Raw genomic sequence first — 26,462 nt, 5'->3', positions numbered from 1 at the left:
ATTGGTCTGTCTGCTTTTCTACATGTCATACTGTTCTTCTTGTTTTGGTAGGAGCTGTATTCATTCTTGGAAAATCCTTTTGTACTTCTGAACTCTATGCTTTTTGTGAGTATTAGTGTTGCCTCTTTACTTAGCATGTGAGGGTGTAGCAATGGATCAGGACTCCAAACTTGGAGATTTTAGTTTCATTGCCCCCATTTACTAGCTATGCAAGCTTGGAAAAACACACAACTCTGTCTTACATCATGCATAAAAGGAAAGTATCTAATAGTTTACAGAACAGGATCAAATGAAATGTTTATGAAAACGGTTCATATCCTGCCATATAAATGCACAGGCTCTAGAAACAGATCAATTACCCACCAACCATGAGACTGTGGGAGGCTTATTTAACCTAGTTATGCCTCAGTTTCCTCATCTGTATAAAGATGATTGATGATAAGTGCTGACATTCAACAAATAAGATATTTTAAAGCACTTAAAATATGCACTCCAATGGACCTCCATATCTTTCCAATAAACCAAGATCAGAAAATGCTATCTAAATGCTAGCTCAAGATCCATTATGGTCTACTTAAGAAATATTTGTGTTATATATGAGAACTTTTCACATAATTTTTAAAAATAAAAACCAGAGGGAAAAAAAGAAAAAAATGATAAAGAAATCCAAATGACTTTTACATTTTTAAACTATTATCCTAAAGCAAAGCTTTAGAATTTTTATGAATATTATCACTTTGATTTTAAAATAAGAGAGTGAAGCTTGATTTTTGTTTTTCTTCCACTAAGACTAAATGCTCCCCCCACTCTTTCATTTCTGCTTAAAGTCTGGAAGAATTCTATGGTGAAGTAGTAAAAGTAAATCAAAGTAAAAATCAAACTATAGAGCTGAGGATGGAGCTCAGAGGTAGTGTGTGTACCAATGTGAGCAAGCCCTTGGGTTCCATCCTCAGACCTTGGGGATAAAAACAAATCAAAATGTACAACTCACAGTTATTTTTATAAACAGAAGGGGTGAAGTTGAAGAGTTCATGTTTTTTTTTTCCTATCCTCTTTCCCCTTCCCTCTTTCTTACTCAAAGTAAGTTTTTCAAGAATGAAAAGTGGTGAAAATCTACAACCCTACAGGATTTAAATCACTACTTTTTTTTTTTCCTTCAGTGCTGATGATTAAACCCAGGACTTCTCACTACCTACGAAAGTGATGTAACTACTGAGCTACATCGCAATCCTGTAAAAATTGTCAATTTCTTAAGCCTCAGACACTAAGCTTCAAGAGAAGTCTTCTATGCATGAATGCTACTCAGCAATGTCTGTGGCAAATATGGAATATATTGGAATTTGTTGTTGATTTTGCAAATCATCAGATAGCATGGAGTTCTAATTAATATCATACAAAATTAGATGGGGGTTCCAAAATATTCATGAACATACTAAATGTTTACGGAATGGTGATCTGACTCTCTTACTCATCAATATGTGTCATTTATATAATAAGATATCATAAATATTTGCTTTTTTCTACTGTGATTTGGGATTTTTTTTAGTAAATTAAATATGGATTTTGTTGTTACTATTAATCCAAATATTTATTTATAAGTTTGAAAGTCAATTTATAGTCATTTCAGAAGGAGAATCTTTCTTTGCATCACTTAAATTTGCAAAAAAACGTAGAATGACTAAAGTCACATTGCAATTACATTTGATTATCCAGTCATCTAAAATTTTTAACTTATTTTGAACCTTTTCATGGATTTCTACACCATATTGCATTTTGTATCAAGTGTCTCCAGAGTGGTTTCTCTTTGCTTATTTCATCGTAGGAGTTAGGAGAGGTCTTTATGGGTAGATATGTGTGTCTGTGGGCAGCAGCTCTCCTCTAAGTAGAATTGTTACAATTTTGTTGTGAACTTAAGATGTACAAAAGCACTAGAATCTCAAAACCTTGCAGAAGTTAATACAGCTCTTTGCTGTAAGCAGCATTCTTATTTGACTAAGGGGATGTCATAAAATATTTTATTAACAAACGGTTTTTATGACTTATGGTCAGTTCTACTAGGTATAAAATTATTATCAATAATAATGTGATTTTTATGTCAGGAACAAAATATTTAGAAAATAGAAAATATAGGTACCATAAAAATCATAAGTTAGGATGGTCAAAAGACATGACTAAATTTTTCTTCAATAATGTTTTAGGCATTCTTAGACCCTTTCAGGATTACCTGCTCTAAAGGGTGTCCATCTTTGATCTTTCTCTAGGCTCGTTTATAACTGTGAATTACACTTGAAGAAAACTCTTATTGCTGTATATGATTTTTCTTATTACAATTAAAATAACACTTGTTCACTAGAGATAATTGATTTATTCCTAAACACACATACACACACACACGTGCACAAATATGTACATACGTGTGTATACGCATCTGTTCTAATTTTGCTTTAAATCAGTCTTAATTTCATATTTAGTCTCTTCATTAACTAGTTAAATAAAATATTTTGCTTGTATTTATTTCAAATTATCAGCACAGTTATGATATCACCTTATGGAAATTATATTTTAGCAGAGTGTTTTTTAAATATTGACTAAATTCATGTAAAGGAAGGAAATCTTTGTTTTAGCCAAATTCATTATTTCAAATTTGGGATCGACTGGACAGGATATCATGATTGCTTGTGAATATGAATGAAGAGATAAAACACATATTAAAAAATCCTTATTCCCTGAGTTATACATAAGTGGATGTGATAAGGATAAAAACAAAATTAAGATCCTCATGGATCATCAAGTTTCTTGTCTGTGGTTAACTGAATCATGAAATGAACTTGGAACATCTAGATTGATAGGTGCTAGAAGTATGTTATTATATTAAACAAAGTTCCTCAAGAGGAAGTTATGGCTAACAGAAAACCAGAAGCATTCCACACATTAAAATAAGTTTGATTTGTAAAAGAGAACAAGAACACAGATGCAAACCCACACAAATACAACACACATCTCTGCAAATTCCTAAAGTCCCAAGCAAGATACCTTCAATTTATCATACTAGGTGAAAATTTAGAAAGTAAGAATACAATAGCAAACACTTTGGGTAATAATACTCCCCCATATATGGAATTGAAATAATACATACAGTCTGGGCTTGTTTCAAACTCGAACTTGCGGCTGTTGGTCCCATATCCAGCTGCTGTTCGGGCTCGGATTTGGAATACATATGTAGTATCAGGCTTGAGGCTACTGATTGTGACATTTGTGCCTCTTGCCCTCAAAATGGTATAACTTGTCTCTTGTTCCTGCTTTGAAGTAAGAAAATAAATCATGTTAATATGAAACCTTCATTATAATGCTATTGCATGATAAAAAATGAAACACTCTAAGTTGATTTTTTAAGATTTTAAATAGAGCATATGATGCATGAAAAAGTTATGTCAATTATTTCACTCTTTGGTTGCAAGGAGGAAAATATTTAAAATAATAATATTCATAGACTTCCTAATTTGGAGGTTATGATTTGTGCTCTCCACATAAAACTGGAAAAGTTAGCTTTCATTCTTACTTGTTCCTAAATATATGAGTGAAAATACATTCTCTTTAAAGTCAAAGCTGAGAGAAAGTTTCAAACTAATTCCAAGAAAAAACTTACAAAGAAGAAAATATCCTGATGAATTAAACCTAATAAGAACATCATACTGAACCTCAAATAGAAAATATTTTTATTAATATAAAAATATTAAACATAAAGTCAAAATTTTATATGTGGTTCTAATTTCCTCAGTTTCTTTTGTATTTTGTGTAAGTCATTGCCATTTAGTAGAGACAAATATCTTCTGATTGAATTCTCAAAATAGTGCCCCAAAAGGATTTCTTCTAGGAGATTCACATTCCACATTAATAGTAATGTTTCTTTTGTGTCAAGTCCTGTTTACAAAAATTGAATTTGCACTGAATTTATTTTTTCTCTACCATACATGAAAATGATAATTAATTACACTCTTTAGCTAGAGATGCTGGTTAAGTATTAGATAGCATTTGAGTTATTATATTAAATAATGAAGAGTTGAATGCATTTCTTCAGCATAAATAATTATTTTGTTCATTTAAAAAAAATATTGAGGAAATACCCAGAAGCAGACTCTGTCCATCATTTTTGAGACAATTAAGGAGTCAAGAAATCTGGATCTTAAGAAACTAAAATTCCAGTAAAGCATTTATAATATTTCCGAACCCCAAATATGAATTTGGGAATAATTTTTAAATTCATGTTTCTATGCTAGAAACAAGTATTTATATACACATATTTAAGGTAATATCACATGTACCCAAGCATCATGTTTTTAAAAGCTTAGGAAATAATCAATAGATTCAATGATTTTTGTCTTGCATTGATTGCATAATGTATATTTTACTCTGTTGATAGAGTTTGAAAGAAGTTAATTTTTTTATGTTGGCAAAATATATAAAAAGAAGTCAATTGTATTTTCGACTTAGCATCTTAGATTTAAAGGTGTCGTACTAGTTTAGTTATATAGTCTGAATAAAGGCACAAAATTAATTTTCTTGAATCAACAATAAAACATGTATTCTTAAATTGGCTCACTATATCTTGTCACACTTTAAAAAATACTCCTATTTTTAAAATAGGAGTGATGGGCTTTACCATAGTGGATGATGATACTGTGATTATGGCAAAATAAAGTTTCTTAAGTCTCACCATATTTTGATAAAAAGAGAATACCTTTTTCTTATAGAGAGGTGTATGAAAAGAATAGCATTATATTTGTGAACTACATTGACTCAATAAAGGATATAAGTACTTAACACAAAAGTATGTTTATGCATTATGCCCTTTGACAACTGTCATTCTAATAACCCTCATACTTCTAACTATCCATTCTCATGTTGAAGCAGGTACACAATCACAGAAACATATTAAATGAGGAATCATGACCATCAGGGTTCAAAACATAAACCTAATCCTAATAAGTTTTGAGAAGGGCTGTGGGGAATTCATCTAATGTCACTATCTCTCAATTTTTCATTTTATAAAAATTCCTATTTCCAACTTTTATAAAATGATCACACTGTTGAATTTTAAATAATGCATGCAGAAATGTCCTGTATACATAAGTTGCATCTACATATATATAGCTACATAATTGCCCAACTGTTTTTAAAATTCACTTTAAAATACTTTATAAAAGGCAATAAGTACACAAATGTGTTCTGTTCACATTAGCAGCTATAAAGTGAATCAGTTTTCATGATAAAGTTGAAATATATCTTGCTTTCAAACTTGCCATAATTTAAAACTAGGGAGAAATAAGTGTTAAAGTGATGAAATATCACAATCTAAATTCTATGTATAAATAACCCTGTGCTCATTTTTATAATTATATTATTAAACCAATTTTATGATGTGAAGCATACTTATTCTTCCACCTCACTTCCTATATTTTCCTCTACAGACTCAGGAAACATTTTCGTGATCAGTTAAATAATTCAGTGTTGTTGTTTTTTTAATTCATTCCAATGCTACTCTCTGTATTAAATGAAAATCATGTGACTATGAAGGTCATAAAATGAAGCTTGAGTCAATTAAATAAGGAATATTTAATCAGGAAACTAAAGAATCATTACAAAATTGTTAGTGGAATAGGCTTCTCAGTGTGAATGAACATAAATGTCCTGTCTATTGTCAAAATAAACTGGCTTATGTTTGGTAGTGATATCTTTGATGTCATTTATTGTTGTACAATAGCGGGTATCTGACAAAGTGGTTTCTAAATGCCTCTGTTCCTATAAATCAAAGAGGTCATATGACAAGGATACTAAACATAGCTCCTACTACCAATGTCAGTGCTTTCTTTTCAAAAGCATAGCTCATTATGAGAAAATAAGCTCATTCCCTACACAACTCAACCACATAACATTGTTTCCGTACCTTTTCATAGTATTTGACTTCATAGTCCAATATGATCCCATTAGGGTGTTCAGGTTCTTGCCAGGATAGAGAGATGCTGTTTCTGGATGTTCGATCTTTCTTGATTATCATGACAGGTGATGGAGCTGAAAAAGAGAGGAGGGGAGGAAAAGTTGGAGAAAGCAAGATTATGGGTTGGGAAGCATGGTGAATAAGAGTAGAAAGAGAGACTGGAACCAGCAAATGGAGTCTATCATTGGTCTAATCTTTGGCAAGAAAGCATTATTTCCATTTCCAAGACCCTTGAGTATTAATCTAGCCCTATATCCAGCCCCAGCAGCTGATTTTAGCCCTAGTGTATTCAAGCCTATGGAAAATGAGCTGAGATTTTGTGCTGCTGGTTGACTAGTGGCAAGTGAGCAGATGTTTTCAATCTGCTACTATAATGTAAGCAATGAAATATATTTGATATATTAAAAAAGAGAGCAAAACACTAGGACTACCTATTTGTTATAATGTTGTGAAGTTATTAATGCCAGATTCCTCAGCTCATTGATAACATTTTCATATGCAACTCTGTAAGAGGACTGGAATCCATTATGCACAAGGAGTCCCATGGTATCCATAGGTAATAATAATATTTGTTGTATTGTGAAATAGATATGACTTAGGGTATATTACAGTAGATTTTGACTTCTGACAAAAATCTTTCATGAATAAAAACATATTTAAGAAAACTATTTTATATTTTGAATTTTAATTGCTTAAACATTTAATAAGAAATTCAATGAAATTATTGCTATGTGTTATGAATATATAAATATATTTTGAGATATCTTGATTGGATAATGGCAACATTTGCTATGGTTTGTTGCCTATTATCAAAAATATGAAATATAAATAGAAAGCAGCAGTATAGATCAAATATAATAGGATTATCTTCATTTCAAACTAAAGATTAAATATATTTTAAGTGATTTCTATTTCAAATTCTTCCATCAAAAAGAAAAATGCATACTATCTATGTACTTTGAGTTTTCAACCTCAATCTTGTTTACCAATCAAGTGAAATGCCTCACTGGAGTATGGTAGCACTGGGCCCTAATGGAATATAGCAAACCAAATGTTAAACACAAAAGAAAAGCTCATGATTTTTTATACATTAACTGTCAAATTATTTTCATTGATTGAGAACCAATTATGTTACATATTTTTTTGCAAATCAAGCATGTTTGAAGATTATGTATTTACAATCTCCAAAGAACTAACAGTACAGGTTCCATATTTATTGATTTGATCTTTCTATGACTATCACATGATGATATTTACATTTCAAGCTGATCCTATGTATAAATGCTTTTTACCTTTATGGATCACTTTAAAGTAAAGCTTTCATTCCTCAATTGTGACTTGTACCACCTCAGTTAGAATCGATCTCAATAAATTTCCCATCCACTTGTTCTGATTATTTCTAAGATGCTGACACTCTTTTCTAATTAAAGTGTTGTTACCCTAATGGTATGGAAATGAGGACTTAATCTTTTGCAAAATAAAAATGTAGGTTTTGCTTTTGGGGTGGAAAAATTAATTAATTTTTTTTGTTGGAGTGGGTATCGGGGATTGAACTCAGGTGCACTTGGCTACTGAGCAACACCTCCTGCCCTATTTTGTATTTTTTTTAATGACAGAGTCTCTCTGAGTTGTTTAGCGCCTTGCTTTTGTGAGGCTGTCTTTGAACTGGCAATCATCCTGCCTCTTGAGCCACTGGGATTATAGATGTGTGCCACCAGGCTCAGCCAGTAAACTTATTTTCTTACTCTCATTTTAAATTTATTTATTATTCTCATTTTTGCAATTACTATCCTTTTTATGCCAACTAAAGTCATTTAACTTTCATCTCTACTTTTTATCTACTCAATACTCTTCTGTTTTAGTTCCCACATTGGTCTCATTCCCCCATCCTTGTGGTTTGCTCTAAAGTTGCTTTAAAGCAAAAGATAAACTATTTTCACTTTATTTTACTGTATATTCTAAGTCTATACTTATAAAAATCAATTTATTATCCAATTGTTAATGAGAAAATCGAAGTCACCAATATCCTTGAAACCAAATTTTGCCTCTTTTACAAACAATGGAGAAATTCCACTAGTTTTTCTGCTGAAGCAAATCCATTAGCAGAATAACTTTTTTGATGTATGCTTGCAGAGCATTTCAAAGAAGCTTAGCATTGGAACATTTTCCTTTTAAACCCATAAAGTCCTACATTTAATTCCATACATCAAGAAACTGGTTCATTTTTCAAAATCATTAAAATACATTTCAGACCTGTGGGAAAATAACCAGGTATGGTATCTCTCCTTTAAAAAAAAAAGGGGGGAGAGAGAAAATAATTCCTTTCAAACAAGAATTGTGACAAGGGTTGTATTAACCTTTTAATAAAAGCTTTGCAGGCTGTTTTGGGGGTCTGCCCAAGTTTTACTGCTTGTGCACTAAGCAAGACTTTATAACTGTTGAAATTCTTCAAAGGCCTTTGAGCAAGCTGCAGGCCCCTGTTGGACTGTAATAAATAACCTTTTGTAATTCCACACTTACTTAAGTAGAGGCAATTGCTCGAAGCTTGTGCCATCTCTATGTTAAATGAACCTTTTCTGATTGCTGCTTTTAGGCCCCTGTTAAGTCATTTGTTCTGCTCTTTTAATACACGCCCCTCATGCTGGCTAAATTTCAGCACAGTTCAACCCAGTGCACCAGCTGGAAGCCCATTACTCTTAGATAAAGCTCATCAATATTTTAATATTAATAAATAATTAACAGAAATTGTTTTCTCTTCTCTTGTAGACATGCTACGGAAAGAGATGCATTCCGTGGACATTCTGTTGTATTAACATTTTTTAAAAAGTTTTTTAGAACCCCTTTTAATTCACTTCTTGAAGTGTAATTTCTTCATACTTCAGGCACTGTAACACAATTTATAATGTAAGCAATAAAGAGTCATATGGATTAAATTTCTTTATGTTAGTTTTCTGGTACCAAAGAGAGATTTGTTAAAATTATGAATTTTCAAGTCTTACAGGATTTTTAAAATTTTTTTCTATAGAAAAAAATGGTGTTGCAATGTATGGAATAGATTTAATTTGTTGTATTCTCACTTCTCTATTTTTGTTTTTATTTTGTTTTGTTTTATTTATTGAATTTGTGATTTGAAAGAATACAGGGAGATTGCTATATGGAATGAAAAAAAAATAAAACTTCTCTAAAACTGAAGAAATACTGGGAGGTAGATGAAGACAGTAAAAAAGAGAAAACATGGGTTTCTGCTGCAAATTTGCTGATACATAAGCTCAAATGGCAATTACTGCTGAGTACCTCAGTAGCCCATGATTGAGTTTTAATTATGTCCTTTTACCAGATCCTAAATAATAGATTACTAAAATGTTTCTCCTACTGAGAGGAAATTGATGACAGGGTAGGACACGTGAACTGGACCAGACATTTATGCAGGTTAGTAAATGGACAGTTGTGTAGGGGGAAAGAAGTTAAGAAATTGATAAAACATTTAAAACAGAAGATAATAATTCATCAAAAGATATTATTATGAAGATAATAATTTAAAAAAAAATCTTTAACTAATGTTTTAATGGGTAAAATACATTTTGTTGTATTGGTATTTGAGATGGAGATAATATTTGATCTTGAGGTTTTTGTTATTTTGGATACGACCAAATGCGTCCTCTGTAAAATAAAAAAAAAAAAAAAGAAAGAGATGTTATAGTTGGTAAAGTGATATTTTAAGTTAAGTATTCCTAGAAAGAATCCAAATGCAAGGAAAAACAGTGAGAGTTGGAAGGGGTGGCTCATGAATCACACAATTAACCATTCTCCAGACAGCTTTTTTAGGGTTTACACTGTGCTACTAAAACCTTCCAAACATAGTGAGTACTAAAGAAATTCTGACCTTGTCACTGTGGATCTTGCAATGGTTCTTGCAATTCATTGTTCCTTAAAATATGCCTTTGTCATGACAGATGACTGGACAGTTTCACCCTTAATTATCTAGCAGTATTTGCCTTTAAAAGCCAGTACCAGAGTGCTTTTCAATTTGTCTTCTAAGGAGACATAGTTTCTTACTACAAGGGTTGAATTGGTCACTGGGTGTCTTCCTCCCTATCTATCAATGACATGCAATGACAAGCAATGACAATCTCTTGAATTGGTAACAGGCGATGATGACTAGTTCAGAAGTAGAACAGAAAGAGAAATATAAGCCCAAACTGTTGATAATTGAACCCAGTTTAACAGTGAAAACAATTTTTTCCAAAACATTGTTTCCTTATTGATTTGTGGAAGAAGGACAAGATTTGGTCTCTTTGTTAATATAACTTAGGCCATTGACTATATCCAATGAAATAACAGAAAAGATAAATTACAATAGATAAGCAAAAATGTCACCCCCCAAAAAGGATTCTGATGGGCTGGGGTTGTGGCTTAGTGGTACAGTGCTTGCCTAGCATGTGTGAAGTACTGGGTTCAATTCTCAGAAACACGTATAAATAAATAAAAATAAAAGCCCATCAACAATTAGAAAAAGTATTTTATTTTTAAATTTAATTTTATTTTTTAAAAGGCTTCTCTGTAAAGTGACTGGTTTAGAAATGGGATTTCCACAATTTGTATTAGAATCATGTTTAGTACTTGTGTATGCCAAATCTACAGACAGACATGGAAGGGATTCATTAAGTCTGGTGCTTTTTATGCTACACTTACTATTATTTTGTACTAAAATAGGACCCTTCCTTAGAATCAGGAAGTCGAAACTCCAAAATTCAACTCCTAACAGATCTGATTAGTTTGTTTTTATTGGGACCTTCCTATTTCTGGGTTGGGGAATTTCTAATGAACCTCTTAGGTATCTCTGTGGTTTAGAGATTGGATAAGGTAAAGTAATAACAAAAAGGGCTCAGTATTTCTCTTCGAAGTGAGCCAAAGCTTTTAAAAATTATCTCCCTGGGAAAATATCATGCAGTAAATGGTTGAAAGATTTTTCTTTTGAGTCAGACATTACCCCCCTTATTTTTCTTTAGCATTCTGAACAATGCCCACTTAAGAACATTTCCTTCTCATTTTTTTTTCAGAACACTTACTTCTGTTAAATCCAGAAACACTCTGGGATTTGATTTAACATAATCATTCATAGCTTAATGTTCTCCATCTCACCACCCCTATCCTGAATTCCCAAACCTGGCATTCTCTCTGATTTCCTTTTTTGGCCACCAGCATTCCCATTTTTGCAGTGTATCCAGTTTGAAATTTCAGAGTTATCTCTCTATACTCTCAGCTTGCCATCAGCCCCACCCTCTGAAAGCTGATACTTCTTTGTTGGTTTCCTACTCTCTGGTCTTCAGGCCTTGGGTCAAAGCTTGCTTGCTGTTTTCCCCCTGTTGTCAGATTTAGTGCCTTTCTTCTCAATCTTTCCCTCAGTCTTTCCAGAACTTCCATTTCCTACACATTTTGACGATTTATTATTTTATAAAACAAATGAAACATTGACTTCCCCTGACTTCAAAATCTCATAATTTCAAATCTAGATTTTAATTACTAAGCAAAAATAAGCTCCAAATGGATGCTCTTAGGATCTATGTTTTTAAGAAGTTGATTTAAAAAATGCTTAGAATCACAAGCATTTGAGAAATTTTGGACTAGTCTCTCATAAGGCTGCAACACACATACCAGCTTTATCATTTATTGCTCTCCATTCAAAGCTAAAGTTATAAATACAATTTTTCTTTCATCTGTCCACATTTGTGCATGTTGTACTTCCTGCCTGGAATGCAGGATCCCTTCCTTTTCCACCTGGAAAATGCTTCTGCTCATTACCTTTCAAAATCCACTGCTAATATAATCCCCTTATAAAGCTTTCCCAGTCCCTTAGGCAATAGTTAACCAGCTCCTTCCTCTGTTTTTTCAATAGTGCAGTTCAGCAGTACTCTTGGAAGGTATGTTTCAAAACCCCCAGTGGGTATCTGAAGTCATAGATGGCACTGAATCTTTTATTCATTACCTGTGATATAATGTAATTTAAAAATTAGGAAAAGTAAAAGGTTAACAACAATAATTAATAATAAAAATTGCTCGGGTCACATTATGCACACGAACACATATGCCACCATGAAATCCACTATTCTCTATAATTATCATGCACCAACAAAAAAGGTCTTTAGTATAAACTAATAATAATGAAATCAGTCAGTGTTAGCTGAGCACAAACACTGTCATCTAATAACTCATACAGGTAACATCTGGACAAAGGGATGACCTCTGTCCCAAGGGAATAGACTGGGATGGCATGACATTTTATCATATCACTCAGAATGGTACACAGTCTAAAACATAGCAGTTTTTTTTTCTCTGAAATCTTCCAGTAATATTTTTTGACTGCCACTGACATCAGGTCACTGGATCCTAGAAAGTGAAATGATGGGCAAGAGGGAACTGCTGTAATCCATTCTCCTAGCATTTAATCCACTGCTCTGCATTGTAATATTATTATTTTCTTGCCTGTATCTTCCCACTCTTAGTGCTTCTCACTGTGAGCACTCAGCCTTCCATGCCCTGTATAATGTTTGCTTTGTTCAAGTCTAGTACTACTGTTTGGTTAGCTTTGGAATAAATGTACAGTTTATTTTGTGACTGGTCCCCTGAGCAATGAAATTAACACAATACAACTTTAACCAAATGATAATTGAAATATGCTTAGGAAAGAGGTGATTTTCTATAAAATTGTATCTTCTAAATTACATGGTAAAAATAAAAGTAGTTTTCTCAATCAAATCAATGGTGCTGAAAGAAAACATTGTAAGACTTTTTGTAAAATTGTACATTTTGTAAAAAATGAAAATTTCTGACCAAGATTTCCTTTTGTCATTATTTGTTAACAGAGTATATTCAAGTTTTAGGTGTCTCAGTCCTAAATTTCTAAAAACTTCTTAAGTTTTAATTATTGAATTTTTAAAACATCAATTAGTTTTAAATACTGGAGCCTGCAGTTATATTTTATAATCTTATCTCCCTCTTAGCATAAAGAAATAAGGAGGGAAAAAAGTGATAGAGGAAGGGTTCATTTCATAAATGATTATTGCACGGGCTTATCAAGGTGGAATCACCCTGTTTTGCCATTTTCTCAATTGATCTTCAAATTTCTTTTGAAAAATAACAAATTCTCCTTCATTAATATCATCTAATATGTTCATGCAATCAGAAGAATCTTTGCATGAATCTTTCATGACTTTGAAAATCTATGGGGTTAATTATAGCTAAGTATAATGCCTCCATGTAAAAGAGTTTAATGTTTATAAACAAATATTTTTAAAACTCATCATCCACTTAAAGTTGATTAATCTCTAAAACAAGAAATTATCTACTAGGAAATTCTACAAATTAGAGCAAATAGAATTTTCCCATAAAATTATTTACTTTTGGAAAATGCAGAGCACACTAAGAAAAATTGATCATAAAATATTGAGGATATGTACACACATATAAATACATACAGTATTAGTATAGTTTAGGGGGAAATGTTGCTTGGATTCACTAGGATATTAAACAAGATTCTACTCTATTTACGTCCTTTGAAAGGATATGAGCACTCTTGACACAGCTGCAGTCTGGGAGTTGAATGAGCCCTATCTCCGGATGTCATATGTTGTTACATGAAGCAATCAGAGGACAGTTGTGTGTTTATGTGTGATTTTCGTCTTACTGCTTTTCATTAACATACAAGATCCAGTGTTTTTTTTTTTTTTTAATTTTTTATTGTGGGTTGTTCAAAACATTACAAATTTCTTGACATATCATATTCCACACTTTGATTCTAGTGGGTTATGAACTCCCACCTTCACCCCATACACAGATTGCAGATTCACATCAGTTACACATCCATTGATTTACAAATTGCCATACTAGTGTCTGTTGTGCTCCGCTGCCTTTCCCATCATCCACCCTCCCCCCTCCCCACCTCTCCCCTCCCCTCCCCTCCTCTCTCTCTACCCCCTCCACTGTATAACCCTGAGGGTCTCCTTCCATTACCGTGCAATTTACCTTCTCTCTCCCTTTCCCTCCCACCTCTCATCCCTGTTAAATGTTAATCTTCTTCTCCTGTTCTTCGTCCCTACTCTGTTCTTAGTTACTTTCCTTATATCAAAGAAGACATTTGGCATTTGTTTTTTAGGGATTGGCTAGCTTCACTTAGCATAATCTGCTCTAATGCCATCCATTTCCCTGTAAATTCTATGATTTTGTCATTTTTTAATGCAGAGTAATACTCCATTGTGTATAAATGCCACATTTTTTTTATCCATTCGTCTATTGAAGGGCATCTAGGTTGGTTCCAGAGTCTTGCTATTGTGAACTGTGCTGCTATGAACATCGATGTAGCAGTGTCCCTGTAGCATGCTCTTTTTAGGTCTTTAGGGAATAGACCAAGAAGGGGAATAGCTGGGTCAAATGGTGGCTCCATTCCCAGCTTTCCAAGAAATCTCCATACTGCTTTCCAAATTGGCTGCACCAATCTGCAGTCCCACCAGCAATGTACAAGTGTACCCTTTTCCCCACATCCTCGCCAGCACTTGTTGTTGTTTGACTTCCTAATGGCTGCCAATCTTACTGGAGTGAGATGGTATCTTAGGGTGGTTTTGATTTGCATTTCTCTGACAGCTAGAGATGTTGAGCATTTTTTCATGTACTTGTTGATTGACTGTATGTCCTCCTCTGTGAAGTGTCTGTTCAGGTCCTTGGCCCATTTGTTGATTGGGTTGTTTGTTCTCTTATTGTCTAATTTTTTGAGTTCTTTGTATACTCTGGATATTAGGGCTCTATCTGAAGTGTGAGGAGTAAAGATTTGTTCCCAGGATGTAGGCTCCCTATTTACCTCTCTTATTGTTTCTTTTGCTGAGAAAAAACTTCTTAGTTTGAGTAAGTCCCATTTGTTGATTCTAGTTATTAACTTTTGTGCTATGGGTGTCCTATTGAGGAATTTGGAGCCCGACCCCACCGACTGTAGATCGTAGCCAACTTTTTCTTCTATCAGACGGCGCGTCTCTGATTTGATATCAAGTTCCTTGATCCATTTTGAATTCACTTTTGTGCATGGCGAGAGAAAGGGATTCAGTTTCATTTTGTTGCATATGGATTTCCAGTTTTCCCAGCACCATTTGTTGAAGATGCTATCCTTCCTCCATTGCATGCTTTTAGCCCCTTTATCAAATATAAGATAGTTGTAGTTTTGTGGATTGGTTTCTGTGTCCTCTATTCTGTACCATTGGTCCACACGCCTGTTTTGGTACCAGTACCATGCTGTTTTTGTTACTATTGCTCTGTAGTATAGTTTGAAGTCTGGTATCGCTATACCGCCTGATTCACACTTCTTGCTTAGCATTGTTTTTGCTATTCTGGGTCTTTTATTTTTCCATATGAATTTCATGATTGCTTTCTCTATTTCTACAAGAAATGCCATTGGGATTTTGATTGGCATTGCATTAAACCTATAGAGAACTTTTGGTAATATCGCCATTTTGATGATGTTAGTTCTGCCTATCCATGAACAGGGTATATTTTTCCATCTTCTAAGATCTTCTTCTATTTCTCTCTTTAGGGTTCTGTAGTTTTCATTGTATAAGTCTTTCACCTCTTTTGTTAGGTTGATTCCCAAGTATTTTATTTTTTTTTGAAGATATTGTGAATGGAGTGGTTGTCCTCATTTCCATTTCAGAGGATTTGTCGCTGATATACAGGAATGCCTTTGATTTATGCGTGTTGATTTTAAATCCTGCCACTTTGCTGAATTCATTTATTAGCTCTAATAGTTTCTTTGTAGAGCCTTTTGGGTCTGCTAGATATAGAATCATATCATCTGCAAATAGTGATAATTTAATTTCTTCTTTTCCTATTTTTATGCCTTTAATTTCTTTCGTCTGTCTAATTGCTCTGGCCAGTGTTTCGAGAACTATGTTGAAGAGAAGTGGAGAGAGAGGGCATCCCTGTCTTGTTCCAGATTTCAGTTTTTCTCCATTCAGAATAATGCTAGCCTGAGGCTTAGCATAGATTGCTTTTACAATATTGAGGTATGTTCCTGTTATCCCTAGTTTTTCTAGAGTTTTGAACATAAAGGGATGCTGTACTTTGTCAAATGCTTTTTCCGCATCTATCGAGATGATCATATGGTTCTTATTTTTAAGTCTATTGATGTGGTGAATAACATTTATTGATTTCCATATATTGAACCAGCCTTGCATCCCAGGGATGAATCCTACTTGATCATGGTGTACAATTTTTTTTATATGTTTTTGTATCCGATTCGCCAGAATTTTATTGAGGATTTTTGCATCTAGGTTCATTAGAGATATTGGTCTGTAGTTTTCTTTCTTTGAAGTGTCTTTGTCTGGTTTAGGTATCAGGGTGATGTTGGCCTCATAGAATGAATTTGGAAGTTCTCCCTCCTTTTCTATTTCCTGAAGTAGCTTGAAAAGTATTGGTATTAGTTCTTCTTTAAAGGTTTTGTAAAATTCTGCTGTATACCCATCGGGACCTGGGCTTTTCTTAGTTGGTAGTCTTTTGATGGTTTCTTCTATCTCCTCAATTGATATTGGTCTGTTTAGGTTTTCTATATCCTCCTGACTCAATCTGGGCAGATCATATGACTTAAGAAATTTATCTATGCCTTCACTATCTTCTAATTTATTGGAGTATAAGGATTCAAAATAGTTTTTGATTATCTTCTGTATTTCTGAAGTGTCTGTTGTGATATTGCCTTTTTCATCCCGTATGCTAGTAATTTGAGTTCTCTCTCTTCTTCTCTTCACTAGCATCGCTAAGGGTCTGTCGATTTTGTTTATTTTTTCAAAGAACCAACTTTTAGTTTTGTCAATTTTTCAATTGTTTCTTTTGTTTCGATTTCATTAATTTCAGCTCTGATTTTCATTATTTCTTGCCTTCTACTTCTTTTGCTGTTGTTTTGCTCTTCTTTTTCAAGGATTTTGAGATGAAGTATGAGATCATTTATTTGTTGGTTTTTTCTTTTTTTAAGGAATGAACTCCAAGCAATGAATTTTCCTCTTAGAACTGCTTTCAATGTGTCCCATAGATTCCGATATGTTGTGTCTGTGTTTTCATTTATCTCTAAGAATTTTTTAATTTCCTCCTTGATGTCTTCTATAACCCATTGATCATTCAGTAACCTATTGTTCATTCTCCAATTGATGTATGCTTTTTCCTTCCTTCTTTCATCGTTGATTTTCAGTTTCATTCCATTATGATCAGATAAGATGCACGGTAATATCTCTACTCCTTTATATTGTCTAAGAGTTGCCCTGTGACATAATATATGATCTATTTTTGAGAAGGATCCATGTGCTGCTGAGAAAAAAGTGTAACTGCTTGATGTTGGGTGGTATACTCTATATATGTCAATTAGGTCTAGGTTATTAATAGTGTTATTGAGTTCTATAGTTTCCTTATTCAACTTTTGTTTGGAAGATCTGTCCAGTGGCGAGAGAGGTGTGTTGAAGTCTCCCATGATTATGGTGTGGTGGTCTATTAGACTCTTGAACTTGAGAAGAGTTTGTTTGACGAACATAGCTGCACCATTGTTTGGGGCATAAATATTTATGATTGTTATGTCTTGTTGGTGTATGGTTCCCTTAAGCAGTATGTAGTGTCCCTCTTTATCTCTTTTGATTAACTTTGGCTTGAAATCTATTTTATTTGATATGAGTATGGACACGCCTGCTTGTTTCCGAAGTCCATATGAGTGATATGATTTTTCCCAACCTTTCACCTTCAGCCTATGTATGTCTTTTCCTATCAAATGCGTCTCCTGTAGGCAGCATATTGTTGGGTCTTGTTTTGTGATCCATTCTACTAGCCTGTGTCTTTTAATTGGTGAGTTTAAGCCATTAACATTTAGGGTTATTATTGAGATATGGGTTGTTCTTCCAGCCATATTTGTTTATTTCTGTTACTAAACATTGTTTGTTTTCCTCTTTGATTGTTTCCCCCCCCCCTTTACTGTCCTACCTCCCACTGTTGGTTTTCATTGTTATTTTCCATTTCCTCTTCCTGTAATACTTTGGCTAGGATGTTTTGAAGAGATGGTTTTCTAGCTGCGAATTCTTTAAACTTTTGTTTATCGTGGAAGGTTTTAATTTCATTCTCCATCCTGAAGCTTAATTTCGCTGGATACACAATTCTTGGTTGGAACCCATTATCTTTCAGTGTTTGAAATATGTTATTCCAGGATCTTCTAGCTTTCAGAGTCTGTGTTGAAAGATCAGCTGTTATCCTGATTGGCTTGCCCCTAAATGTAATCTGCTTCCTTTCTCTTGTAGCTTTTAAAATTCTCTCCTTATTCTGTATGTTGGGCATCTTCATTATAATGTGTCTAGGTGTGGATCTCTTATGATTTTGCACATTCGGCGTCCTGTAGGCTTCTAGGATTTGGGATTCTGTCTCATTCTTCAAGTCTGGGAAGTTTTCTTGTATTATTTCATGGAATAGACTGCTCATTCCTTTGGTTTGGAGCTCTGTACCTTCCTGTATCCCAATGACTCTTAAGTTTGGTCTCTTAATGTTATCCCATATTTCTTGGATGTTCTGCTCATGGTTTCTTAACAGTCTTGCTGAGCTGTCTATGTTCTTTTCCAGTTGAAATACTTTGTCTTCATTGTCTGATGTTCTATCTTCTAAGTGTTCTACTCTGTTGGTAGTATTCTCCATTGAGTTTTTAAGTTGGTTTATTGCTTCCTGCATTTCTAGGATTTCTGATTGCTTGTTTTTTATAACCTCTATCTCCCTGTATAGTTGATCCTTTGCTTCCTGGATTTGTTTGCGTAATTCGTTGTCGAAGTGATCTTTCATTGTCTGATTTTGCTGTTTAATGTCTTCCTTGATACTCCAGATCATCTGAAGCATGTATATCCTGAATTCTTTATCTGACATTCCATCTGCTGCAGCTGTTACCTCTTCTAAAGTTGCGTTGACCTGCATTGCTTGTGGTCCTTTCTTTCCTTGTCTTTTCATACTGCTTGCGTATCTTTCCTGCAGGTGCGGGCAGCGGCTCTGCTCTCTCCTTATTCCAATTGGGGTGTCGTGGCTACCACGCCGGCAGGTCACTGGGCCTGTTCTGGGAGCTGGTGGCGGCTCTGTTCTGCCCCTACTCCAATTGGGGTGACGTGTCTGTCGTACCAGCAGGCCACTGGGCCTGTCCTGCTGGTCGGTCGCAGATCTGCCCACCTTTCGGGCACGAGTGGAGGCTCTGCTTTGCCCCTACTCCAATTGGGGTGTCGTGACTACCCCGCCTGCAGGATGCTGGGTCTGTTCCTGGCAAGGGAGGCGACTCTGCTCTGTCACTACTCCAATTAGGGTGGTGTTTGTACCCCGCCGGCAGGCTCCTGGGCCTGATCCGCCGGTCTGTTGTAGGTCTGCCTACCTTGAAGGCGCGGGCGGCGGATCTGCCCTGCCCCTCCTACCACGCCTGCGGACCCCTGGGCCTGATCTGCAGGTTGATCACTGGTCTGCTCACCCTGCGGGCACGGGTGGCGGTTCCGCTCCACCCCCACTCCAATTGGGGTCACGTGACCACCACACCGGCAGGGCCTGATCCGGGCGTGGGATAAGGATCTGCTCTGCCCCTACTCGAGTTGGGGTGACGTGTGTACCACACTGGCAGGCCACTGGGCCTGACCCGCCAGGCTGTCACAGGTCTGTTTACCTTGCAAGCGCGAAGGGCGGCTCTGCCCTGCCCCTCCTACCACGCCCATGTACTACTGGGTCGTGGGTCTGCCCACCTGGCGGGTGTGGGTGGCGGCTCCGCTCCGCCCCCTCTCCAATTGGGGTCACGCGGTCACCACGCTGGCGAGCCGCTGGGCCTGCTCCGGGGGCTGGCGGCGGCCCGGCTCCTTCCCTCTGGCTCGAGTACAAATTGAGGAGACTCGGGTGACTGAGCCTCACCCCCCTTACCAGGAGACCAACTGCTTATGTCACCGCTGGTATTGATGAAGATCTGTCCTCCACCGCTTTCTGCTGACATCAGATCTCTGCCATGTTGGTATCCTATGCGAATGGCAGCATTTCGTTCCCCTTGCCAGGCAACCCAAGCAATGGGTGAGTCCTGACCTGCCCTCAGCAGGACCCGGACCGAGACACAGTTTCCGCGGGCTCCTAGCCCCGGTCCAGGGAAGTTCCGGGAGCCGGAACTCGGCCGCTCCGTGCTCGGTGTAAGCTCCTATAAGTGTAGGCTCCAAGAAGCAGCCCCCGCGGGCTCAGTTCCGGGAGCCGGAATTCGGCCGCTTAGTGTTTGGTGTATGCTCTGATAGTAGCAGGGTCCAAGAAGCAGCCTCCGCGGGCTCCGCAGCCCTGAGCCAGGGCGGTTCCGGGACGGTTCCGGGAGCCGGAACTCGGCCGCTCTGTGCTCGGTGTAAGCTCCTATAAGTGTAAGCTCCAAGAAGCAGTCCCCGCGGGCTCAGTTCCGGGAGCTGGAATTCGGCTTCTTGGTGTTTCGTGTTTGCTCTGATATTAGCAGGGTCCAAGAAGCAGCCTCCGCAGGCTCCGCAGCCCGGAGCCAGGGCGGTTCCGGGACGGTTCCGGGAGCCGGGACTCGGCCGCCCCGCGCTCCGTGTTCACTCCGATAAGATCAGATTTTAAGAAGCCCCCAGGCGCTGAACCCTAGCAATCTGTCTGCAAGCCGCAGGCGAATTGCAGCCTGAAATTACCTGTTCTATGGCTGAATAAGCTGCGGTCAGTCAAAAACAGGTGTGGTGACGTCAGTTTACCAACATGGTGGCTGCTGGCCTCCTCTGTGGTCTCCAAGATCCAGTGTTGAAGGAAGATCTTTTACTTTTAACATGAGACAAATGACATTCAAATGCACGTATGACTTTATTTCTCTTTTCTATCAACTGCCTTGAAACATAAAAATTTCTAGACAAGTATTCATTTAACTATGCGTTGTTCATTTTTTAAAATGCAATATTCATTATTTTATGTGTGAAAGTATATGCTGCATTCTACTGTCATATATAACTAATTTGAACAAATAAAAATGGATTAAAACAGTATATACTTTACAACTTCAACTATTTGCCAAAGTCTAAGCTTAGAAAAATATATCCCACAGGTAACATAAGGAATCCACATAGAGAGAATAGAATCCTTCTTTCCAGAGAGACCAAAAATACATAAATAAATAAATAATAAAATAGCTTGAGAAATTCCTAACATCATTAAAGTCTCAAAAGATCTTAAAATTTCTAGAAAATACACCTTCACTTTGGGAGCAGAGATTTATCTAAATCATGACTTTGTCAATGTTATCATTGGGAATAATTTCCTAATGATAATATTTAGAACATCTGCTTTGATGGAACTTTGACAGCCCAAGTCCTTGACCAATGTAGGATTACTTTAGAAAACATCCTCTGTTCATTTCCTGAATTCAGTGGTTTTCTTAATTCATTGGTTTCTACAAAATAAGATAACAGTAAAAACATTCAAACCAAGTTGATAACAAAACTTTAGATAACTAAATATAAAATATTAGGCCAAAAAAAAATTCAGACACTATCTTACATACAACTCATTAATATTGAGAAAGTTATTTTCATATAGATGGTCCCAAAGATTTAGGTGAGATAGTTACTGAGTGTTGCTGAAAGAAATGTGGTAATGGGAAAGGATGATCATGTAAGATCAAGAAGAAGTAAGTGAAGAACACATTTCAGATTAGAACTATGAGTGTATTTTTTAAAAGGATGTTAAGTAATATTTCTGTTCTGAATCAGTATTATTCAGGAATAGAGCTGCCATATTCCAGCATAGGATAGGTACATCTAACTCTGAGTGCTGGGTGCTGTTGGGCTTCTCTGTGGGGCTTCTGGAAAAGGGCTTGCTGCTGTTGATTAGCTGCAAGAGTGGAAAGAAATAATCAAAATACAGCTTTAGAGCAGAAAAGGATTAACATTTACCTTTTCCTTTATAGACTATGATAAGAAAACTATTCTAAAAGGCTCTTCTCTTATGTCACTTGGTTCATATCCTTAAGTGGATCAGAAAGGATTAGAAATAATCTGTATTTTATTATATTACATTATATTTAGAAAGGAAATAAAATATACACTGGTCTTTGATAAGTAAAACTTTGGCACTATTGCTATTAAAGGGACACCAGAAAACAGTCTAAATTAGTGACAAATGTAATTATACCATGATGACTGTTTGTTTGTCAAAGGTCATTGAATTTTACACTTATGATCAGTATAATTCACTTTGTCTAAATATTACCTCAATTTAAAAAAAGTAACAATTGCAGCTTGTGATTAGATTCAGTATATCACGGTATTAATTTAACCCTAAATATTATTTCCTATATTCTGGATGCTTCGACATCTGGGGCTTCACTGACTGGGAAGGGTCTGTGTCTTTCAAGACTAGTCAATTAGATAAAGTAAATGACTGGCCAGAAGGTGCCTTTCATACACACAGTAACCAATCCAAGACATTTGCTCTGTCTCTTACACTGGAGGAGGCAATATTCTTCTGTTCTCATGACCCTGGAGATAGGTGCCAGAAAGCCAGAGAAAGTCCACATTCTCAGGGTTTCCTGAGTTATTCAAACTAGCCATTCCTGGGCCAGTTTACCCTGCTTACCTTTCCCATGAAAACCACAGTGTGAACCCCTGTCTCTACTTCTCCTGCTTCTTCATCCTGATGACCAATCCCTGGGCTTCCCTTTTGGTCCTGTGTGGCATGGCATTTGTTTCTTCTCCTCTTGGGAACTATAACAAACTAATTATTCTTTTCTTATTTTTTTAAATTTATGTTTTAACTAACATACATAAAAACAAATAAATATACATAGTTATGGGTTCCTTATGATATTTTGATAGATATATTCATTGAGTGATGCTTAAACCATGGTACACATCTCACTCCTCATATATTTATCACTTCTTCTTTGTGAAAACATTCAAACACTTTTTCTCTAGGTTTTTGAAATAAACAGCCTAGTTTCATTGTCTATACTTACTCTGCAAATGCACAGCAGAATTTCTTCTAACAATAACTTAGTACTTATCCATCAACCTCTCCCCATAATAATAGAAACAAACCATTTTTTCCTCTGTAAATTGCCTTCTGATCTCTTACCTTCATCATACCTTAGTAATAATAAAACATATTTTAAAATAATCACAATGATAAAATATAATCTGGAATTTTATTTTCAAACAACCAGAGGGAAGACCTTTGCTTGAGAGGGAGAAAATGAGTCGTCCAAGGAGATACCTGACATGTACACAATTACACTGGGTTACTTTTCCCTCACTCTTCAATCCCAGAGTCTTTGACTTTACCTGTTTGGGCTGCTATAGCAAAATATCATAAATGTATAAGCAACAGAAATTTATTTCTTACAGTACTGGAAGCTGAGAAGTCTAAGATCAGGTTGCTGGTGAATTTGGTATTTGATGAGGGCACATTTCCTAGTTCACAGATGGCATTTTCTAGTTGTGTCCTGACAGGGTAGAAAGGAAGGCGGCTCTCTGAAGGCATTTTTTAAATGCTCCTAATCCCATTCACACAGGCTTCACACTCAGAATAACCTTCCAAAGACCCCACCTCTTAATATCATCACATTTGTGATTAGGTTTCAGCCTATGTACTTAGAGGGGTCATGAACATTCATACCAGAGCAGACCTCCATGATACAATGACTTTGATGTTTAATTTATACCAAAGTTTAAAACCAGCCTGTAGGAGCTTTGGTAATATATAGTTTCAGCCAACTTTTCCAATTAAGGAATAGGAACTTCTACATTGAAAAGCTTACTAGTTGAGGGGCTCCTATGTCTCTGATGACTAACTCTCATGATTGCAGTCTGATTACATTGTTAATTATATGGTTACACTAAATCACAAGCTAACACACATATAGGGAACTACCTGCTGCTGGTTGGTATCCCTCAGTCCTCAAACCTACAATTTGTTCAATCTTCGCTGGATCCTTTAGTTTTACATTTAAAACAATTCAAATAAGGGGAAAATGATGCTATGGTTATGGCTGAGCAGAATTTTTTTAAGACATCATGTACAAAATGTTTGGGTTGGATTCTTGGTGTCTGCATCACAAATAATAAATTGCTAACTTTAAGGTAGCAGTCTTTGAAACACACACAAGCCACATAAACATAGGCACATATATGGTATGTGTTAGTGTTTCAACCCTCTGACAAAATGCCTGTAAAAAAAAAAAAAGAAGAATAAAAGGAGGAAAGATTTATTTATTTTGGCTCACAGAATCAGAGGTTTTAGTCCAAATTTGACTGGCTCCATTGCTTTGGGCCTGAGGTGAATATCATGGTGGAAGTGCAAGAAGGAGCAAATCTGCTCTCCTCATGATGGCTGGGAAGCCAAAAGTAAGGAAGAGGCCAGAGGGAAGAAATACCTTTCCAGGTCACATATTCAGTGACCCACTTTCTCCAACAAGCTCCACAGATAAGGTCAGAACCCTCATGATCCAACTATTTCCCCATATCCCCACCTCTTGAACATCACTGCACTGGAGACCAAGCTTTCAAACATGAGTCTTTATATCCATAGATACTTTATACCATAACACAAGTATTTTTGTAGATTCAATTGTGGCTTTATAATAGCTTTATTCTCATTTAAGAACATATTTTTGGGTGAGTAGGAAAACAATTCATTTGCTACTACAGGAATGAGAATTGTCCTTACATGTATTGCAAGCAGGAGTGAGAAATCATTTGCTGAACCCTATATTGGTGTATGAATCATAAATGTTTATGTACATTATCTCTCCTTGAATTTTTAAAATGGTGGACACTACACAAGTATGCATTGTTTCTAAATATTATTAATCACATTTAGGAAGCAGAAAAAAAATTAAATACTGGGACACTGTGCTTAGCATATGGTTTGTATATGCCTGGAGCAGATGGCTTATATATGTCTAGCAACACTACCCAAGTGCAATAGAAACAATTGCAGAAGAGGAGGTCCTCTTGAGAAATGATGTAGAGTCCCTAAAATAGCCATTTTAGGGAGGTAAAAAACGCAAACCTTCCATAAAAGAAAATTTATATAAAGTCTGTTCAAACATTTGGAAATCAGATTTTGTAAATAAGCTCAAAGCTATCCAATTTACTCACAAATAGAAATCCTTAAAAGTTTAGGGGAAAAAATAGAACAAGGAAATATTCCAAAAGAGAGAACAATTGTGTTATGTGACTATATAGAATATTAAATATTTTGATTACCATGAAATCAGCTTTCTGAGAAGCCCTAATTCCATGTCACTATTATGCCAGAGACTTATTTGCAACATAGATATTCTTCTAAAGAATGCAAGAGTCTTTGTTAATTCCAAAGAAATCACCCAAATCACTTTTAAGTAAAATAGAAAAAAAGTTAAATATACTTGACAGTTACAACATGAATTTTAATATTCATTATACATATCTTCCAAGTATGTATTCCAATCTTAATATTCATTATGCATCTCTTCGAAGTATGTATCCAAAACCCATCATTAAATTTGTAGCGTAATTTAACAAATTAAGAACTTATAAAAATATTTATTTTTTTCTAGTCTAGCTTTCTGAAGGATGCAGGTGGAGAAAATGTCCATTTACATGTGTTTACAAATTTCTATAAACAAAATGAACGCCAGCAGAGATTTACAGATGTTCCAAAACCAATTATACCTGCAAAATTTCTCTTTGCGCTATAAAATCTGCTTGTCTATATGTATACTTAGTAATACATCCCAACCTCCTTTGTCCCAAATTCTTTCCTTTTCTGCCCCATAACTAGATTAAGAAATGCAAACATTTAGTTGTAATTAATAACTTTGTTCCCCGCAAACAGATTTTTTAAAATTCAAGCAGAAGAGAAAAGGGGAAAATTTCAGAGGCAGACTATCTGCTGCTTAATGCCCATGATGCCTATGGTTGACCTTTTTAGAACCACAAAGGTTTTATTAATTTGGAGAATTTTTGTCAAATACCTTTTTAGCTAGCTATGAATTCTGAGGCAATTCTAGCTCTCTAGTCCCATCCCAATAAGGAAAATGCATCAATACATATTTTTGCAATTATGAGTACTTCACATAATCGACCTTAGAATTTTGAGAACTGGAGCTGATTAATTTTTACATGCACCATAAAAATTTTAGCACATTAAGAAAAAAATAGCCTTAAGTTGTTCCATTTTGGGATTGCATAAGTAAAGCTAAAAAGAAAATTATGTGGATACAAATATAGTTCTACTTGTTTCTTTTAAGGATTTGGCTTTCATTTCAATGTGGACATTTAGGTTCCTGCATTTCTAATTCTTTACTGCAATAGCTAACAGAAAATTGTCATTAGCCTACACAGAGCAAGCATTCTCAGACACAGCTGTGTAGACTCTGGCTTTTATAAGAAGACATTACAGTTTAGCTAATATGTGTAAAGATTCTAACCATTCATTCTCA

General features: G+C 35.6%; 1 protein-coding gene across 2 annotated transcripts in view; it reads right to left on the bottom strand.

Moving 5' to 3' along the window:
- The window catches only part of Epha3 (EPH receptor A3), a 359,499-nt gene that overhangs the window by 71,963 nt on the left and 261,074 nt on the right, over nucleotides 1-26,462 (bottom strand). The window contains exons 6-7 of one of the 2 annotated variants that reach the window (XM_058574534.1): nucleotides 5,945-6,069; nucleotides 3,137-3,296 (exon numbers count right to left, since the gene is read on the bottom strand). In XM_058574534.1, coding sequence (XP_058430517.1) covers nucleotides 3,137-3,296; nucleotides 5,945-6,069 — 285 coding nt within the window. Of the gene's footprint in view, nucleotides 1-3,136; nucleotides 3,300-5,944; nucleotides 6,070-26,462 lie in introns of both variants that reach the window. The other variant, XM_046430575.2, reaches the window with a different exon arrangement.

Source organism: Marmota monax, unplaced genomic scaffold, assembly GCF_021218885.2.
Source record: "Marmota monax isolate L192 unplaced genomic scaffold, Marmota_monax_Labrador192_F-V1.1 WCK01_AAM20220418_F8-fsc00016, whole genome shotgun sequence".
Classification (NCBI taxonomy): Eukaryota; Metazoa; Chordata; class Mammalia; order Rodentia; family Sciuridae; genus Marmota; species Marmota monax.
The sequence above is the reverse complement of the archived record's forward strand: the minus strand, read 5'-3'. Positions and strand labels throughout refer to the sequence as shown.